Source organism: Danio aesculapii, chromosome 10 (assembly GCF_903798145.1).
Source record: "Danio aesculapii chromosome 10, fDanAes4.1, whole genome shotgun sequence".
Classification (NCBI taxonomy): Eukaryota; Metazoa; Chordata; class Actinopteri; order Cypriniformes; family Danionidae; genus Danio; species Danio aesculapii.
Window position 1 is genome coordinate 16002155 of NC_079444.1, and position 22141 is coordinate 16024295.

Here is a 22141-nt window from a genome sequence, read left to right on the forward strand (position 1 = left end):
CACACAGCTGGTAAGTCATGATAATGAGAACATGTGGTTGGTTGGATGTAGTTGTAGGTCTACACATACATTTACTTCATAATAATGTTCAAAGTAGGGGTTCATACTGAAATGTAGATTATGGATACATAATTTACATAGCAACTCATACTGAAATAGTCACCTTTACTAATGTATATGACTACACATTATTTTAAGTAAATAAAATGATTTAACAATGAACTATGTTTGTTAATGAACTGTTATCAATAACCTCAAGTTGGCAAAAGTGATTTTGAATGCATATAACCCGTAAACAGCATTACCTGCACACAGACCTTTTTACTTTTGAGGTCTTTATTTTCACTATTTTAAAAATAAATATTAGCCATATTTAGCCATTATAACTAGGATTTAAATTAACATTTTTACTCACCAACAATTTGTCTAATGGGCTACAGGCAATTAAAAAAGTTTGAAAACGCTATTGGTTGGGTTTAGTAAAGTATTTAGGCAAGTAGTTTAATAGCTGATCTGTACGACAAGTGCCACTTCTTTGTGGATATATACAAGAATATTGTGCTTCTGACACATGTAACAAAACGTACCCTTATTAACATATTTTAGATTCGCTAAATTTTAGACAACACTGTCTAGTACACTTGTCATCTGAAACAAATGTAGGCTGAGGCATGTATTTTCAATGTGCCTGTACTGAACTAGTGGCCTAGTAATGTGCACTTAGGTGTCAACCACTTATAATTTATTAATAATAATAATAATAATAATTAATATTATTTATAAATGGTGCTTTTCTGGACACCCAAGGTCACCTTTCAACAAGCATCAACAGACATACCAAAACAAATTAATAAAACAATAAAAAATAAAACAATGCCAGACAAAATTATATATACATTAACATATCATATATATCATAAAACATATAAATATAATTGTGAAACATGGCTGGAATTTTTACCAGCCACAGCTGATTTTTGCCCTCATTTGGGAGGTTAATGTGTTATTCATTTTAAACTTGAATTCTAAATATTTCTATACAATTCAGTCAAACGTTCAAAGGCATGATTTTGAAATAGCATTAACTTAATAAAGTTAGGAAACCTTATCAAATCATCAAACATATTCTATCATAATTCAACATAAAATGTGTGTCCTATTTCAGTGTTGTTGTTAATTCACCAGCAATTCAGATTCAGTTGAAAATGTCTAATCAACTTAGGACAAACTTCACCATTTAATAAACTGCAAACATTTGAACTGTCTTGAGTGAATTACTTCTTTCTTTCTTATGGTTATTATTATTATTGTTGTTATTGTTCATTCACTTTTCGGCTTAGTCCCTTTAACGTATGTCTTTGGACTGTGGGGGAAAGTGGAGCACCCGGAGGAAACCCACGTGAACACAGGGAGAATATGCAAACTCCACACTAAAATGCCAACTGACCCAGCTGGGGTTCAAACCAGCGACCTTCTTGCTGTGAGGTGATTGTGGTACCCACTGCTTCACCGTGTTGCCCATAGTTATTATTATTATTGGTTATTGACACTGTATTTACATAGATGTACATATTTTTCTAAGTATCTGTGCACTCTTTATTTTATTATGATCACATAATTAGCTGAATCAAATCCTGCTATTGCTAAAATAATTTTAAAAAAATCACATATAATAATCACATGGGTAGGGTAGCATATGCATAATGCATAATGCAAAAAAAAAAAAAAAAAAAAAGTAAACAGGCATAACCTGGGCACTGGGAATAACCCCAGACAAGTCTCCACATGGATCTCGAAGGGCCAGCCTGTACACTTCCCGATGACCTACTCACATGCAGTTTCTCCACGATGGACATCCAGCATTCTCCTGCCTCCGGAACCTAGACTACAGCTCTGCACAGGAAGTTTGGCCAGAGGAGACATGGTTTGTCTCAAGGTTTTTTTTTTCACTTTCGTCAATTGGTGAAGTTTTGTTACTCACCATTGGCTTGCTTGGTTTAGGACTTGTGGAGCTGCGCATCGATGGATTTGTTCTTCAGTGTTTGGACTTTCAGCCGTGAAAATTAAATCACACTCAACTGAACTAAACTAAATTTTAACTCTGAAAACAGGACTTACACTGTATGTGCACACACAGACTTTTAATTTCAGTCAGCCAGCCTCTGGGCTTCCGGTGAATTGGCCATCCCATTTTAAGATCTGATTTCCTTAAAAACAGCGATCTTCACTGCCTGGCTGAGATACAATATGGGTATTAGACCAAACAAGAAGCACTGCGCTAAATTCTATTTTTCCATGCAATGTCTTTAAAATATGGAAATTAAATTTACCCCAGTATTTTTAATAAAGTGTCTATGCTAGCCGGTTGCTAATGGCGGCACCTTTTACTTTAACGGTCTCTAACGATTTAAACGGTCTCTTTTTACGCTTTAACAACCAAATGGATGCTTAAGTCTATTTAACTGATTCTATTTGCATTACATTACAACATCGATGCTGCAAAAGGAACCTTATGAAACTGACAATAATCACATCTTTCACCGGAAGTTCATCATTGGCTAAAAAACACTAGCTGTGCATAGCCCATTGGAATTCACTAGAACTTGTAGCCTAAGCTGCAACATTGTAAAAGCGCTATAGAAACAAAGATGAATTTATTTGAATTGAATAACCTAGGTAACGCATATTTCATCACGTATAAAATATATATTTTAATAATATTTATAAAGTAGATTAAACAAATAACAATATTTTGAAATACAGTAAGGTGGGACCTGCAGGCGAAGTAATCAACGAACTGTGACCAGCGCCAACTATCACGTTCAATAAACAAAACAAACAAACAAACCAACCAACACGTTCAGGTAACGCTATGCTTTAAAACATCGTAGCCAATCAGTTTTTTTCCTTCCATGATTAATTTTTTTGTTTACTGTTATTTTTATGTTTTTGAGTGTGACTTGTTGCATGGCAACTGTAAACCCAATTGCCCTTTTGGACAATAAAGACATTCTAATCTAATCTGATCTAATCTAATCAGCTAATGTAATAATTTACCCCACCTACTGTTCTTTTATTGCGTTTACGTTTCATGAGTCAATCAAACAAATATGCGCTTTTATTATTTGGTTGAAGTTACGGGACGATTTGCTATAGCTTATTACCCATTCATTCAGAGAGTGCAGAGAGTTTTGTCGTGTCCAGCTGCTAATGGGTAGGATAGCGTCATGATTTTATATCGTTCAGTCAAACGTTTAGGATCCTCCTTCATTCTCTTCTCTACTAAGTGAGCTCCTCCTGCTCTTCAGTTCTGCTTTTATTCTTGTAGCTTTACTTTTCTGGTCAAATAACAGGATATGTTATGATTTCCCTTTCATCTCCTGAACTAACAGACTGTAAAGGTTCACTGGGTTAAATTACACTAGGATATATCATGTCATCTCAGGGGGATCTCAGGTGTTTATTTGCATTTGTTGCTCTGTTGGGAATTTTAACAGGGAAAATCTCTGGAATTCATGGAAAAGCAACTGTTCATATGGATGGATCACAGAGACGCCAAAAACAAGAGTCCCTGAGAGGGTGAGTCTTATGACAGGCATTAAAACTAATGCTTATTTTATTAGTAGGCTGTAAGACTGTGACGTGGGCTTCTGTGAGACACATTCTGTGTTTTTATAGGAGCGTGTGTCAAAGAGACATGAACAGTTTCACTTTGAGCTTTTAGACAAGCTCTTATAATTGTTGGCATCTGGAGAATTATTTTGTTGCTTTGTCTGAAAAGTGAATATACTTTCGAAGCTCATCACAGTTTTCTGTTTTTAAGCCCTAATGTGTGTGGATCTCGTCTGCAGTCCTTCTGCTGTCCAGGCTGGAAGACTCTGCCTGGGGGCAACCAGTGTGTTGTGCGTAAGTCTGCATCCAGATGTGCCTCACACTGACTTTCTCAAAGCTTATTGGGTGTGCTTTTAAGTTTTATTTTCTAAATAAATTAAAATACTTTTTTATTAGGGGAAACTATAACTTAAACTATTATTGTTAGGGTTTACTGTCTTAATAAATACTGTCTTAATAATGTGGACATTTCTTCTGAGTCTATAAAACAAGTTCAGTTGAAGTTAAATAAAATCAAGAATAATTACATTTAAAATAAGTTAAAAAAATGAAAACACTACTCTGTAATTCTTAATGTTAATTTTAAATTTAACTAAATTAACTTTTATTTAACAAAAATATCTTGAATTAAACGAAATTAATCGAAAATAAACAACAGACTATAAACAAGATTACAGTTTTTCTAAAGTTCACTTGTTGTACATAATGTACAATTAATAGGATTTTTAAATATGCAACCTCAAAGCTAAATCAGCCGTACATAACAACTCAATATTTACATGAACTAATAACAATAAAAGGGACTTCAGTCAAAAAAAAAAAAAAAATCAATATTAACTTGAGCTCAAACTAAATTAATTGTCAATTGGAACTTAAGACGCATTAAAGAAATAAACTGGCTTGTAATGCCTAAAGAGAGGGAATGATGTCTTATTTAGATGTAAATTCCTTCTCTAGTGAGATATTTGCAGTTAATTTCAGCTAGTCAGTTGTAGCTTTTGTCTTTTTGTTGTGTTTAGATTGCCAGCAAAAATTTATATTTTTACATATCCATATTTTATTCAGATGCATTTTTGAAAGTGTGGACAGCAAAAAAACAAAACAGAACAATAACAATAAAATAAAAATGAACCTAATTTCAAATTTGATTTGAAGCAGATTATAAATGCTATTTCAATTTGACATTTTTATTGTCTTTATATACAGTGATGTGAAAAAGTGTTTGCCTCCTTTCTAATTTCTACTTTTTTTTGCATAATGTTTTGCACTTTAATGTTTCAGATCATCAAACAAATTTACATATTAGTCAAAACATAACACAAGTAAACACATGCAGTTTTTAAATGAAGGTTTTTACTATTAATAAAACAAAATCGAAAAATACACTGCCATGAGTGAAAAAGAGTTTGCTCCCCTGTTAAAACATAGCTTATTGCTGGTGTATCACACCTGAATTCAGTTTCTCTAGACACATCCTAGTCTGATTACGGCCACACCTGTTCCCAATCAAGAAATCACTTAAATAGACCTGTCTGACAAAGGAAGTAGACCAAAAGCTAGACATCATGCAGAGATCCATTCATCCATTTTCTTTTCGGCTTGGTCCCTTTATTAATCAGGGGTCGCCACAGCGGAATGAACCGTCAACTTATCCAGCATATGTTTTACACAGCGGATGCCCTTCCAGCTGCGACCCATCATTGGGAAACACCCATACACTCTCAGTCACACCCATACACTATGGACAATTTAGCGTACCCAATTCACCGATAGCAGATGTTTTTGGACTTGTGGGGGAAACCGGAGCACCTGGAGGAAACCCACGCGAACGCGGGGAGAACATGCAAACTCCACACAGAAATGCTAACTGACCCAGCCGAGACTCGAACCAGTGACCTTCTTGCTGTGAGGCAACAGCACTACTCACTGTGCCACCATGGCACCCCTGCAGAGATCCAAAGAAATTCAATAACAAATGAGAAAAAAAATAATCTACCAGTCTGGAAAAGATTATAAAGCCTTTTCTAAAGCTTTGGGATTACAGCGAATCACAGTGAGAGACATTATCTACAAATAGTGTCCATCAGACCAATATTAACCCCAGGAGTGCAATGACAACTCATCCACGAGGTTTCAAAAGTCCCCACAACAACATCAAAAGAACTTCAGGCCTCTCTTGCCTCAGTTAAGGAGTTCATGACTCCACTATAAGAAAGAGATTGGGCAAAAATGGTTTGCATGGCAAAAAGGTGAAGTTCCAAGGTAAAAGCCACTGCTGAGCAAAAAGAAAATAAAGTTTTTCTCAGTTTTTTGAGACAGTTTTGTGACCTTGAAGATTCCCAAGATTTTGGAAAAATACTGATGAGTCAAAAGTTGAACTTTTTGGATGGTGTTCATCCCATTATGTGTGACGTAAAAGTAACACTGCATTTCAGAAAAAGAACATAATATCAACAGTAAAAATGTGGTAATGACATAGTGATGGTCTGGAGCTGTTTTGCTGCTTCAGGACCTGGAAGACATTTGGAAAGATAATTGGAAACCATAAATTCTGCAACAGGACAATGATCCAAACGCACACCAGCAAGTCCACTTGTGAATGGCTGAAGAAAAACAGAATGACTTGGGAGTGGCCTAGTCAAAGTATTGATCTGAATCTTATTGAGATGCTGTGGCATGACCTTAAAAAGCTGGTTCATGCTTGAAAACCCTCTAATGTGGCTGAATTACATATATGAGTGGGATACACAGCGATGTAACAGACTCATTGCAAGTTATCAAATCCAATTCAATTAAATTCAATTCATCTTTATTTCTATAGCGCTTTTACAATGTAGATTGTGTCAAAGCAGCTTCACTTAGAAGATCATAGTGAATTGAAACAGTGTCAATCCAGTTTTCAGAGTTTAACTTTAGTTTAGTTTAGTTCAATTCAGTATGGTTTAATATTCACTGCTGAGAGTTCAAACACTGAAGAGCAAATCCATCTATGCGCAGCTCTACAAGTCCTGAACCATGCAAGCCAGTGACAACAGGGATGAGGAAAAAACTTCACCAATTGGCAAAATTGAAGGATTAAAAAAACCTTGAGAGAAAAATCTGCAGTCTAGGCTCCGGGGGCTGAAGAATGCTAAGAGCCTCACAGGAATCTCATGCTCTCCACTCCTCTATGACCACCACAGCAGCTGCTCAGGATATGGCCTGGTCCGGAATTATGGAAACCTTGGGGTCATCTCTGCGCAGGTCTTGATTGCATCAGTGGCAATGCATAATTTCTGGGGGCCTCAGGATGAGTATCCCCAGGTGGAAATAGAGAATAATTAGCGTAGCTGCTGTTCATAGTGTATATAAACGAGATGCAAAAACCTGCGTAGAGCACATTCATGAAACATACCATGTGATGCATTGAGTGTATGTTTTACTAAAAAGATAGGGCTTTGATCTAGTTTCGAACTGCGAGAGTGTGTATAAGCCTCGGACATTATCAGGAAGGCTATTCCAGAATTTAGGAGCCATAAATGAGAAGGCTCGGCCTCCTTTACGCGACTTTGCTATTTCAGGTACCAGCAATGCACAAAAATGCATTTGGGAGGTTACAGAAATGCTTGATTCCTGTTATTGCTGCTAAGGGTGCCCCAATCGGTTATTCAATCAGGGCAAACACCTTTTCACACAGGGCTATAGAATTTAGTTTTTTGTTTTCCCTTAATAATAAAAACCTTTATTTAAAAACTGTTTACATTCATATGTTGAGATGCCAACCTTATTACCAACACGCTTAATGCAGATAGGTTGATTAAAACTGGACAAACAGTTTAACAGATACCTCACCAAGATGGCGCCGCGGATGGCCGCTTCGGCGTGGGGCTCGCCAGTGTTTGTACTGTTTTTGTTAGTCTGTCCTGTTTTATGTTTGTCAAACACGATCAGTTACACCAGGGACGAGCTGCTGAACATTCGGCAGTGCACACCAACTAATCAAGAACTGGATTTTGATTTTTGTGGCGTTTTGCGGAACATTGTGGTCGGCGGAGCAGCCGCATTGTGGAAACGCTACAAGACGCGCAAGCGTGGGAAGCGAGCCGGCGCGCTCGTCAGGCTAAGACAGCGCGGCTTCAGAACGGCGCTGCCCAGCATTCACCTGGCGAATCTCCGCTCTCTTCCTAACAAAATGGACGAACTACTTCTGCTCACATGCAAAAACAAGAACTTTAACAACTCTGCTGTCCTGTGTTTCACGGAAACCTGGCTTAACGAATCCATTCCGGACAGCGCATTAAACCTACCGGACTTTCAGCTGTACAGAGCAGATCGCGATACGGAGTCAACGGGCAAAACGCGCGGTGGTGGGACATGCTTTTACATCAACAGAAGGTGGTGTACGGATGTAACTGTGTTAAAGAAGATGTGCTGTCCTGATGTGGAAGTGCTTTTCATTAACTGTAAGCCGTTTTATTCACCAAGAGAGTTTTCCTCGTTCATTCTCGTCTGTGTTTACATTCCACCGCAAGCACACGTGAGTACTGCGCTGCAACAGCTGACTGATCTGATCACAGAGACAGAACAACAACACCCGGACTCTGCTTTTATCATACTTGGGGACTTTAATCAGGCAAAACTCACACATGAGCTGCCTAAATTCAAACAGCACATTACATGCCCCACCAGAGGCAATAAAATTTTGGACCATTGCTACACCACAATAAAGGATGCATATCGCTCCGTCGCCAGAGCAGCTCTAGGACTCTCCGATCACTGCCTGGTTCATCTTATACCAACTTACAGGCAAAAACTTAAAACTACTAAGCCAGTATTAAGGACTGTCAAGAGATGGACCAACGACACAGAGCAGGTCTTACAAGCCTGTTTTGAATGCACTGACTGGGATGTTTTTGAAGCTGCAGCCACAGATCTGGACGAGCTCACAGAGACTGTAACATCATACATCAGTTTCTGTGAAGAGTTATGCATCCCTACCAGGACCTACTTGTCATTTAACAATGATAAACCATGGTTCACACCAAAACTCAGACAGCTTCGTCAGGCCAAAGAGGATGCTTACAGGAGTGGTGACAGGATCCTGTACAATCGGGCCAGGAACACATTGACAAAGGAGATTGGTGTGGCTAAGAAAAGCTATGCCAAAAAGCTGCAAAACCAGTTTTCAGCTAACGACCCTGCATCAGTGTGGAGAGGCTTAAAAGATTTCACTAATTACAAGACACCGTCCCCCAGTATCGACAGCAATAAACATATCGCAAACGAGCTGAATATGTTCTACTGTAGGTTTGACACCTATGACCAGACACCTCACACCCACCCGGACCATCTCCCTACACAGCCATCAACACCACATCAACACAGCCCGGACCATCGCCCTACACAGCCATCAACACCTCCAGCCATCTTCCTCTCCCCCCCTGCTCTTCAGATCAGTGAGGAAAATGTGCGTCAGATCTTCAATAAACAGAAGAGAAGGAAAGCACCAGGGCCAGATGGTGTCTCACCAGCCTGTCTGAGAACCTGCGCTGACCAGCTGGCTCCCATTTTCTCCCATATCTTCAATAGATCACTGGAACAGCGCAAAGTTCCATCCTGCTTTAAGCGCTCCACCATCATCCCAATCCCAAAGAAGCCAAAGATCACAGGACTCAATGACTACAGACCTGTGGCCTTAACATCTGTGGCCATGAAGTCATTCGAAAGACTGGTGCTAGCATATCTGAAGGACATCACTGGACCCCTGCTGGACCCCCTGCAGTTCGCCTATAGAGCAAACCGGTCTGTGGATGATGCAGTCAACATGGGACTGCATTATACCCTACAACATCTGGACAAACCAGGGAACTACGCAAGGATTCTGTTTGTGGACTTCAGTTCTGCCTTTAACACCATCGTCCCATCACTGCTTGAGTACAAACTGGCCCAGCTCTCTGTTCCTAGCTCTGTCTGTCAATGGATCACCAGCTTTCTGACAGATAGACAGCAGCTAGTCAGAATGGGCAAAATCACATCCGACAGCCGCACCATCAGCACTGGTGCCCCCCAGGGATGTGTTCTTTCTCCACTGCTCTTCTCCCTGTACACCAACGACTGCACTGCAAAAGACCCCTCCATCAAACTCATTAAGTTTGCAGACGACACTACTGTTATCGGCCTCATCCAGAACGGTGACGAGTCTGCATACAGACAGGAGGTGGAGCGGCTGGCGTTATGGTGCAGATACAACAACCTGGAGCTGAACACGCTCAAAACAGTGGAGATGATAGTGGACTTCAGGAGAAACCCCCCTGCACTCCCCCCACTCACCATCATGAACAGCACTGTGGCTGCAGTAGAGTCATTCAGGTTCCTGGGCACCACCATCTCTCAGGATCTGAAGTGGGACACTCATATAGACTCTATTGTGAAGAAAGCCCAGCAGAGACTGTACTTCCTTCGTCAGCTGAGGAAGTTCAACCTGCCACAGGAGCTGCTCGTACAGTTCTACTCAGCTGTCATCCAATCCATCCTCTGCACTTCAATCACCGTCTGGTTCGGCTCAGCTGCCAAAACTGACCTCCGTAGACTACAGCGAATAGTCCGGACTGCTGAACGAATCACTGGCTCTACCCTTCCTACACTTCAAGAACTGTACTCTTCCAGAGTGAGTAAAAGGGCTCGCAAAATCACTCTGGACGCCTCACACCCAGCACACTACCTGTTCGAACTGTTACCGTCTGGTCGGCGCTTCAGAGCACCGAGCACAAAAACAGCCAGACACAGGAAAAGTTTCTTTCCTCAGGCTGTCTACCTTATGAACAGTTAAATATTCCCCTACTGTGCAATAAATATGTGCAATACTTTCTCATACGCACTTGTACACAGCACCTTATATCAATATACAATGCAATACTTTCTACATTCGCACTTGTACACAGCACCTTATAACCTGTATATTTATAACAATCTGTACATACAACTCAACATCCACGTTTCTTCACTAACCGCATCTGTTTAATGTTCATCATTTTTATTATTATTATTATTTTATTTTTTCAGATTATTTTGTGTTGTCACTTGTCACTTTATGTACACTGGAAGCTTCTGTAGCCAAAACAAATTCCTTGTGTGTGTGAAGCACACTTGGCAATAAAACTGATTCTGATTCTGATTCTGATTCTGATTCTGATTTATTTGCAGTTAATAGTGTAGATAGTCTATCTTTCTGTTTTTGTTGTTTCTCATTTCCTTTTTCATTCTATTTGGTATTTAGCAGGTGTTCAATAATGACATGGTGCGCTCAGGAAGTGTCTTAAAAAAGTACAGAGTTATGATTTATAACTTGTGAATTTATATTGTCTGTGTTGAGGTGAAATAATATATATAAAGACTCCAAATAAATTAAACATAATTTTTTTAATTAAAAATATAAGGTTTTTAACCTGATTAGACAATAGGCATGGGACGATAACCATTTTTAAGGTATACCGCCGTTTGAAAAAGTCAAGGTTTTAAAATCGCCAAACTTTTCTGCTGTACCGTTCCTTAGGTATGTGTGAGTTTTTTTTTTTTTTTTCATTTTGTTTGTGATTTTCATACCATCAGAATCTTATACCGGCCCATGCCTATCAGACCATTTGAATGGCTAAAGTAAAATTTTATTCTAATAACTCAAGTACTAACAATGCACACAATCACTAAAGTGTTCAGTAGTGGTTAGTAGATGTTGAATTTATGCGATGTATCTACACTTATGTTCCTATACTCCTATACTAAACCCTGGCGAACTTGAGGTCAACTGACTTCATACATTTGCTAAACTATTTAAAAGAAAATGACTTTACAATGTTTGTTAATTGCAGTGACATGTTCGGTTACTATTTTTTCATGCTCTTTATTGCAGCTATTTGCCGGAGTAACTGTGGTGATGGTTTCTGCTCCAGACCTAACATGTGTACATGTCCTGGTGGACAAACAGCTACAACCTGTTTCACTAAATCATGTATGTTTTGTCATTATGCTGTTTATTTAGCAGATACAGTAGGTAAAGAAAGTATTCAGACCCCCTTAAAATTTTCACTCTTTGTTATATTGTAAACTTTAGATGACATTTACTAAAGTCATTTAAGTTCATTTGTTCCTCATTAATGTACACACAGCATCCCATATTAACAGAAAAACAGATTTATTTTTTTTTTGACATTTTTGCAGATTTATTAAAAAAGAAAAACTGAAATATCACATGGTTCTGAGTATTCAGACTCTTTGCTCAGTATTTAGTAGAAGCACCCTTTTGACCAAACACAGCCATGAGTCTTTATTAGAAAGATGCATCAAGTTTTTCACAGCTGGATTTGGACTTCCTCTGCCATTCCTCCTTCCTCCAGTTCTGTCAGGTTGGATGGTAAATGTTAGTGGACAGTAATTTTAGGTCTCTCTAGAGATGCTCAATTGGGTTTAAATCAGGGCTCTGGCTGATCCATTCAATAACAGTCACAGAGTTGTTGTGAAGCCACTCCTTCATTATTTTAGCTGTGTGCTTAGGATAATTGTCTTGTTGGAAGGTAAATCCTTGTACATATCAGGACCTCAGACTAGGCCAAGGATTTACCTTCCAACAAGACAATTATCTTAAGCACACAGCTCATTCATCTTTCCCTCGATTGCAACCATTTGTCTTGTCCCTGCAGCTGAAAAACACCCCCACAGCGTCATGCTGGTACCACCATGCTTCACTGTTGGGACCATATTGGACAGGTGATGAGCAGTGTCTGGTTTTCTCCACGCATACCGCTTAGAATTAAGGCCAAAAAGTTCTATATTTGTCTCATCATCAGACCAGAAAAACTTATTTCTCATCATTTTAGCAAACTCCATGTGGGCTTTCATGTGTCTTGCATTGAGGAGAGGCTTCCGTTGTGCTATAAAGCCCCGGCTGGTGGAGGGCTACAGTGTTGGTAGACTTTCTACAACCTCTCCCATCTCTCGACTACATCTTTGGAGCTCAGCCAGTGATCTTTGGGTTCTTCTTTATATCTCTCATCAAGGTTCTTCCCCCTGATAATTCAGTTTGGCCAGACAGCCAGCTCTAGCAAGTTCTGGTCGTCCCAAACATCTTTCGTTTAAGGATTATGTGCTCTTTGGAATTGCACTGTGCTCTTGTGCTCTTAAGTGGAGCAGAAATTTTTTTGTAACCTTGGCCAGATCTGTGCCTAGCCACAATTCTGTCTCTGAGCTCTTCAGGCAATTCCTTTGACCTCATGATTCTCATTTGCTCTGACATGCATTGTGAGCTGAAAAGCCGTGGTCACACTGCACTTTTCACCTGATAGACTTCCATCCATACACATGCAGACCGGAAAAGCAAACTCGTGCGACAAGTTTCGCAGTTTGCTGCATTTCAAAGTTCAAGCTTGGTGAACTCTGACCTGTGAAATCGCTTCACGTGACTGCGTGAGATCAATTGAAGATTAAAACATGGCCTCATTGTACAGAAATTTAAAATATGAAGCAATTGCTTGCTTTTTTAACATCTAATCATCATGTTTCATCCCACCCCTTTAATCAAGTCTAATCAGTATAATTAAACACAGCTGGACTCAAATGCAGGTGTAGAACCATCTCAAAGATGATCAGAAGAAATGGACAGTACCTGAGTTAAATATATGTACCTAAATAAATATATCGCCACAGCAATATATGTGGCTATATATTTTAGTTTTATAATATTTCAATAATATTCAGTTTTTCTTTTTAATAAATCTGCAAAAATGTCAACAACTGTTAATTTGTGTCAATACGGGGTGCTGTGTGTATATTAATGAGGAAAAAAATAATTTAAATGATTTTAGCAAATGGCTGTAATTTAACAAAGAGTGAAAAACTTAAGGTGGTCTGAATACTTTCTGTACCTACTGTATGTAATCTAGTTTTATACAGAAAAAACCTTATAATGTATGTACCTATGTACTGTATATACGTTCATTCTGTATATATAACTTCAGAGAAGCAGAGTAATTGTATTTTTTTGTTATACAAATATACTGAGTGAGAAATTCGTTCATGACTATATATGTGGTATAAAGTAATTGTAATTGCGTTCAGAATGCATAATAATTAGATTATAAGGTTACATGTGACCAAACATTTCACATGCTAAAGAAACCATGAATCCACTAAACCTCTCAAAATGACTATAAATCAAATATGGTGTAATTACTCAAATATTGTGTGCCTTGATACAAATGATGTATTATATTTTAAACGTAAAAAAAGGCTAGCCAGATTCTATAGCGGTTGAGTTTGCAGCTGGATATTATTAGGAGATTTATTTTACATTCTATGGCAGAAACACCATTGAGCCTCGCTAGATCCTCCTGTATGGACGCGCGTTCGTTATAAAACACTCACAGGACATTAATTTGGACAACTTTGCGGGCAAATTAGATAGTTCACAAAAAATACACAAAGAGATACTTTCACTTCACGCATAGTTTGTGAATGAACAGCACACGTCAGTCTAGTTGCAGATGCGATGAGGCTGTTTTTGCGCCGAGTTTGAAGTAATCAATCAGAGAACAGGAGAAAGTGCATTACTTCGATAATTTTAATATAGCATATTAATAATGAAATCCAAAAATTATAGTATAATATTGAAAATTAGAAATTAATGACTTTTTGAAGTAACTCACTCAACACAGGTGACAGGTAAGCCCTGATAGCACATGTGCATTGGAGACATCTGTTTGATGTTTGTGTTTACATTTGTGAGACATATTGATTAGAGCAATAAATAGATCTTTCATATATGTTTGTAAGATGTTTCAAATTTAAAATATTTATATAACAGACCTTTTAAAAGCATTTACTGTATAAGGGCATTGTACACAGCAGATATTTTACAGACCAAACACTCTTGCAGATTTATTGGCTCTGTCTTGGACAATATCCTAACCAATTTTAACATGAACCACCACATCAAACCACTGATTATATTTTTTCTTTCTGTTTTGCTCTCTAAAGCCAAACAATGCAATATAAGGTGTATGAATGGAGGGGTGTGTGAAGAAGACCATTGCCAGTGTCCAAAGGGATATACAGGAAGCTTTTGTGGACAACGTAAGTATATGGCTTCTGCTTGCAGCCTTACTGTATATTGTGTTGGTAACCTTTGTCTGAGTAGAATTTCTTTTTTTCATGTTGTCACTTATTGCCCAATAATGCAAAAAAAGAGAAAAAAAAATACATCCAGGATCCAGTATCTTCAGTGAGTTTACAGATTTTCTCTCGTCAATTATTAAGCTGAACAGAGTTGTTATTGTCGGCGATTTTACTATTCACGTTGATAATGATGCTTGTAAAGTGGCTTCTGAGTTTTCTGATATTATGAAGTCTTTTAACTTTATTCAACATGTCCTTGGTCCTATGCACTGTAAGGGTCACACTCTCGATTTAGTTTTCTCTCACGGTCTAAACATTGGCTCTGTATCCATCGATGATGTATTTATTAGCGACCACAAATGTATTTTATTTGATCTTGCTGTTGACATTGTGGCCTGCCCGATCAAACGGGTGTCCTGCTCTCGCAGCATTGACCAGCTTGCTGTCGAGAATTTCTCAGCCATTTTTTATTCAAGTGCGGTTGATGTTTCAAATGACATTGACGCTTCATTACAGTCATTTAATGATCATCGCACTATGTTACTAGACAATGTGGCTCCACTTAAGGTCAGTAAGATTTCAGCCGTTAATACATCCCCATGGATAAATGATGCCATTCGCAGTTTGAGACGTGTATGTCGGAAAACTGAGCGCTTATGGAAAGTGACACAGCATCAAGTACATCGGCTGCGTCTTAAAGAACTCATGTTCACTCTAAATGGGATGATCAAGGTGGCTAGAACGTCTTATTTTAAGAAATTGATATTAGCCAACAAAAGAAATCCTAAAACTCTGTTTGAGACTATTAACAATATTGTGTCTCCTCCTGCTACTTCTGTTATACCAGTGTTTTCGAATGAGGATTGTAATCGCTTTCTGTTTCATTTTGTCAACAAGGTGAATGCTGTCAGAGCAAGCATTGTGCCATCAGCTGCCCCTTATAGTGTTACAAATCACAGCCCTCCAATTCTGGACTCTTTTTCCCCCATTACACTAAATGATTTAATGGAGTTAATGGGTGTGATGAAGTTATCCCAAAGCCCTGCAGATATTTTACCTGCATCGCTGATTTCAAAATCAATCGCTTTTATTAGCCCTTGTTTAGTTTCAGTTTTAAATCTTTGTGTTTTAAACATGCTGTTATTCAGCCACTCTTGAAAAAGAGTAATCTTGATCCTGCTTCACTTAGCAACTACAGGCCTATATCTAAATTGCCTTTTATTTCAAACGTTTTAGAAAGAATTGTCGCCATGCAGCTGAATACTGTTTTGGAGGCTCATAATATCTTTGATAAATTTCAGTCTGGTTTCCGTAAGCATCACTCCACAGAAACTGCCCTTCTTAGGGTCTCTAATGATATTTAGATGGCTGCCGATGCAGGTGAATGTTCTGTGCTGGTTTTGCTGGATCTTAGTGCAGCTTTTGTTACTGTCGATCACTGCACTTTAATTAAGAGGCTGCATTCTCTTGTGGGCATTACTGGGTCAGCTCTGAGTTGGTCTTGCTTTGATCTTGCTGACAGGAGTTTTTCTGTGTCCATAGGAACTCATATGTCAGACTCTGTTCCTCTGTCCTGTGGTGTGCCTCAAGGTTCTGTCCTAGGCCCTCTTCTTTTTAATCTATATATGCTCCCTCTCAGCAAGATTCTTGGTAGTTTTAAAGGTATATCTTACCACTGCTATGCAGATGATGTACAGTTATATTTTTCTTTTAGCCATGACAGGCTGGACAAACTGTCTCTCTTGCAGGATTGTTTAGTCTCCATTAACAAATGGATGGCAGACAATTTTCTGCAACTGAATCCTGATAAAACATAAAAGTACATTTTTGCTCCAGATAGCATCACCCCAATGATCAGGCACGTTTTGGGTGGCTTGTCATCTTCAAATTGCAGTGATATTAGAAATCTTGGTGTAATTTTTGATCGAGCTCTGTATTTTAATAGCCATGTTAAATCTATTGTTCGTACATGCTTCTTTCACCTGAGGAACATTGCAAAAATAAGAGACATTGTGTCAAAGGAAGAGATGGAGATGCTTGTCCATGCCTTCATCTCTTCTAGATTGGATTATTGTAATGTTCTGTTCACTTGTCTGAACAAAACCACCATCGATCGATTGCAAGTTGTGCAGAATGCAGCGGCGAGGCTTTTAACCAACACCAGTAGGAGATCACACATTACACCTGTGCTTAAGGCACTTAACGGGCTTCCTATTCGTTTTAGAGTAAATTTTAAGATTCTGATCATTACATATAGAGCTCTGCATGGTCAAGCACCCCTGTATGTTCAAAATCTTTTAAGCAGTCACTCATGCAGCCGGTCTCTGAGGTCTTCTGGCAAAGACCTTTCAGCCATTCCCAGAACTCGTCTTAAGACTAAAGGTGACCGTGCCTTCTGTGTGGTGGCCCCACGGCTCTGGAACTCTCTCACGATAGCACTGAGAACTCTGGGATCCGTTGAACTTTTTAAAAAGCATTTAAAGACGCATCTTTTTGGATAAGCTTTTAATTAACAGTGTTAGTGTTTCTGTATTTGGATTTTTAATTATTTTTAATATGTTTTAACATGTTTTATTTTATTGTCATGTGTTCTTTTACTTGTTTTCTCTTATTGTAAAGCACTTTGTGACTTAATGTCTGGAAAAGGTGCTATGTAAATAAATCTTTACTTACTTACTTTGTCCTACAGTATAACCTCTGCAGATCTCCCGATCCATGGCCTACAAATTTGTAATGCTTCCATTGCTGCTTCTTTTTGAGCCTAGATTTGAAACGATGTTAAACTCTTGGTATTCTTCACACGATACCTGCTGTTTTAGTGTTTATTCGTTACTTAGCATCCACAGAGTATTGTGCTTTGATTACAATTCCAAGTATTTTTGTTCTTCTCAGATTTTCACACATCATTGTTTGGCCTTAAAATAATAGCACTTAGGTTGATTTTATTTTTTTTGTTTAATTAAAACATTAAACAATGTGCTTAATTCATATTACACATTTTATATGTAACTGTCTGCTTGTATTTTGTACATATGTGTCAGTTTAGGACCATGATATGTTTAATTTAAAAATCTGATTTTGGCCATTTAAAGGGGTGGTCCACAGTGTATTTTTAAGGCGTTGTTGATGCAAAGCAGTGTGTGCTCATTCTTCACTTGTAGAAAGCCACATTATTTTTTATATGTCTTACTTTGATTATATACAGCTACTTAGCTAACATGAAAATGACTGTCATATATCCTAGTTCCTGTAAAAGGCCTGCCCTTAAAAGGCTCTGATTGGTCATCTAACATAAATGATTGGCTCCATGTCACCACGTCACGCCCCTACAAGCGAGCACTTTTGCGCTGTGTAGATACTGTCAGTCATAGCAGCTGTTAGCAGCATCAGCTGCTTTTAATCGGACAGAAAAATAAAGAGCACACAGCTAAACTTCATGCCTAGTCTCTATATAAAAAAAAATCTGACAAGAAACTGTGCATGTAACATTAGTTGATCAATTTTAACATATAAAAATGCTTACAGGTTGTGGTTCACAGCTTATCCACAGCTTCGTCGGTTGGAGGAGTTTTAACCGAATCCAGCACTGGGAGAGATTCTAGAAGCTGTCTTTTGTCAAATGGAAGCTATATATATTTTTTAATTCTCTGGAACATAATTAAAATTAAAACGTTAGCACTTCTCTGTTTGTGTCATGTCGATTGGAAGCCCAAATACTGAAACAGATCGAGATCTGTGGAAATACAGTATCTGCGTTAGAGGGCATTTTAACTTTCTCTGCTATAACATTACAGTGCCTTTGATCACACCCCTTCGCTGCGCAGGGTGTGTGCACGTGGAGAATGCGTGTTACCAGAAGCCCTTAAGATCTCACTGGCCCAGATGTATTTATTTTGTAGTCCCCAAACTTTGTCTCCCTGTGCATTGAACTTTGAGCATATTACGTTTAGAGATGTTGTTTATGTTCACACAGCTACATTACATTTCAACTAAAGTTTAAAATATAATATTGTAGTGGACCACCCCTTTAAAACAACTATGTGAACAGCTTTGCAAAAAAATCTGATATGAGAATAAAAAAAATCAGATTTGATCACTAATGCAACATAGTTATATTCTGAAAGATCTTCAGGTCTTTCATAAACTGTAATCATACCAGACCTCGGAAGGCTTTCATGGGGTTTCAGGATTGCAGCAGATGTAAATCATGCAGTCGTTTCTATAGAAGTTCAAGGGTTTGCTCATAGACAATAGAAGGCAGGCCAAAGCTCTTGGCTCTTCTGTTTGGCGCTAAGTTGGTATTAAAAGTTTCTTTGATTTTGGTTCTAAAGCCATGGCCCTCTGCCAGTGCTTTTAAATGCAAGGTTACAGCAAGAACACATGTAATGTATGGACATTTACCTTTGTTTACAGCAATTCTGAAGTAAGTCTGCCATAACTGATAAACCTAGATTTTCAAATTAAGTTCAAATTTAAATCATTAAAATGATTCATTGTATGTAACTTATATCTCTTAAATCCCTGATCTAATGTGATTTAGCCCACAAAACTAGTTATAAATGGGGTGAGGTTTATGCATTTTCTGAAAGTCAATTGAATATGCTTTCAATTGATGTATACTTTGTTAGGATAGGACAATATTATCTGGTATCAGGGGTTTGATATATCAAAATACTGAGAAAATCTTGTTTAAAGATGTCCAAATTAGAGCATCTTGCATGTTAAACTATTACCCATGTATATTATCAATCAAAAATTGAGTTTTTACACATTTACAGTGGGAAATTTACAAAATACCTTCATGGAACATGACCTTCACTAAACAAATATCCCAATAACAACATTTTACCGGTGCAACATAAGACCAGTTTTGTGGAACGGGGTCACATATATACAATACAAGAATACAGTAATGTTTTAATGGAGGTGGTTTTGTTTCAGCTGTCTGTGAGAAAACCTGTCAGAATGGTGGACACTGCATTGGAGCGAACAGATGCGCGTGTGTATACGGCTTCACTGGACCACAATGTGAGAGAGGTAAAAACAGCAAATCACAAAGTTTTCAGTGTCACTATGACTGTCAGGAGTATGGTAAATGTAAATTGTTAATTTAGGGTAATGTGTGGAAAAAATCATTGGGGAAATGTTTCCAGCGCTACTTTTAAGAACCGAGAAACCGGGGTACATAATGGCTGCATTTTTTGTGTAAAATGAACGCTACAGGGCGGTACCGCTGACCCCTTATCTCCATATGGACGGAGTATCACTTGCACAACATTGGGGTGGGTACAACGTATTTAACATTGTCAAAAATGTAAACGGTGGCCTCTAGTGGATTTGTGAAAACCAAGACTAGAACAAAATGTAGTTAAGGGTGCATATTTCTCGATTCTCAAAAATGTAGCCTTGGGCACATATTTCCAATGAGACCGGGTTGAGAAAATCACAATAATATAACTAATGACCTGTACAGTTCAACAGTGAAAACATTTGGTAGGTTAGATTTGTCAACATTTTCTGCAGAAAATGCAGAAAATTGAGAATAAGCTATATATAAAAATCATTCATTAATAATGAACTTATTTCATTGCTGAGTAATTTAGGCACACTTTACAATAATAATTCATTATTTAATGTTAGTTAATGTATTTAACATGAATTAAGAATCAACAATATGTTTTGTTCATTTATTAATCATAGTTCAACATTTACTATTGTATTAAAATCCAAAGTGGTGCTTGTTGACATTAGTTAATGTACTGTTACATGAAATAACATGAACTATGATTGACTTTATTGTCATTAACGTAACAAAATATGAAAAACACTATAATAAATGTATTGTTCATTGTTTGTTCAAGTTAGTAAATGGATTAACTATAACTAATGGAATTATGGTAAAATTTACTAGTAAATTCTCAAAAAAAAAGATTTTTAGTAAATTTTTAGAATTACACTAAAACAGAGAAAATTAAAACAAGAATAGATAAGGGTTTTTCAGGATGTATAGGAGTTAGCCTAGTGGCTCATGATAAATGGAAGCTCATGGTTGTGTAATGCAGAACACATGTCTCTACAGAGGACCGTTCAGACTACCTGAGCTATTTTCTCTCCAGATGCCTTCCATGTGCTGCAGCTTTGCTAAGACTCTTTTAAACATGAATATAAGAAACATGTTTGTTTGTTTGCTTGGTAAAAGATCAATGTGGGTTATTAAAATTCTTCCGGTGATTGTAAAACAGTCTTCAACAGTCTTAGTTATGCTTCTCATTAATACCTGGCTGGACTTTGTTTCTTTGTTCTAATTTGTCTGCCCCAAAATCTTGATCTATTTTCAGATCAAACATGACTTTAAATAACTATTTTAGTTATTTTATATCTCCCATCTTCTCATGTCATGTAGACATGTCATGTCGCTGGCAGCTAGCTCTCTGCAACTCTCACATGGTCGCACACTGAAGCTAAGCAGGGCTGCCAGGACGTCCTTCAAAAAAAGAGTAGGGGTTTAACCCCGGCATCCTGGCCAAATTTGCCCACTGGTCTCCTAAATATCCCCATATCATAATTGGCCTCTCCACCAAACAGCTGGTGTGTGGTGTGCGGTCTGGCGCAATACGGCTGCCGTCGCGTCATCCAGGTGGATGCTGCACACTGGTGGTGGATGAGGAGATTCCCCGCATTGTGTAAATCGCTTTGAGTGTCTACAAAAGCACTAAATAAATGTAAGGAATTATTATAAATTAACTATATATATAAAGGTGATGTTAAATTTTTTTTGTGAAATTTTAATTATTTTTAGATAATTCCTAAGTGCTGTTCAATGGATAGAAGATTTTTTCCAAAGAGAATAGTTTCAATAAATAATTTCTAATAACTATATTATATCGTCTTTGCCATGTTGACAGCATGTGATATTTTCTAGTTATTTTTCAAGGTACTAGAATTAATCTTAAAGTGCAATTTTAACTCTATGTTAAATGGGTAGGTTAATTAAGTAAGTCCACTAGCTTGTTCTGTAGTTAGTCAAAAACAAATTTCATTTTTTATTTTTTTTATTTTTTTTAGAATATTTTTTTCTGGGTTTTAACCTTTATTAAACAGAACAGTAGAGAGTATTGACAGAAAAGCTTTGGGAGCAGAGAGATCGGCATAGGACTGCAAGGCGGAATCGAACTTGGGTCACCGTGAGCACCGGAGTGCATGTGTCGATGCACTAACCACTACACCACTGATAATAATTTAATAATATTGACTCTATTACAGACAAACTAAAATAAAAAAAGACTTTCTCCAGATGAAAAGAGTATTATAGGAAATACTAAATACTATTTAAAAAAAAAATCCCTTGTTCCGTTAAACATCATTGGGAAATATTTAAAATATACAA

General features: G+C 37.7%; 1 protein-coding gene across 1 annotated transcript in view; it reads left to right on the forward strand.

Annotated features, from left to right (window-relative positions):
* Positions 1 to 3347: 3347 nt before the first annotated feature.
* The window catches only part of LOC130236731 (fibrillin-2-like), a 144787-nt gene continuing 125993 nt past the window's right edge, over positions 3348 to 22141 (forward strand). The window contains exons 1-5 of the mRNA XM_056467482.1: positions 3348 to 3579; positions 3824 to 3906; positions 11498 to 11596; positions 14617 to 14712; positions 19696 to 19791. Coding sequence (XP_056323457.1) covers positions 3434 to 3579; positions 3824 to 3906; positions 11498 to 11596; positions 14617 to 14712; positions 19696 to 19791 — 520 coding nt within the window. The 5' untranslated portion in view covers positions 3348 to 3433. The remainder of the gene's footprint in view (positions 3580 to 3823; positions 3907 to 11497; positions 11597 to 14616; positions 14713 to 19695; positions 19792 to 22141) is intronic.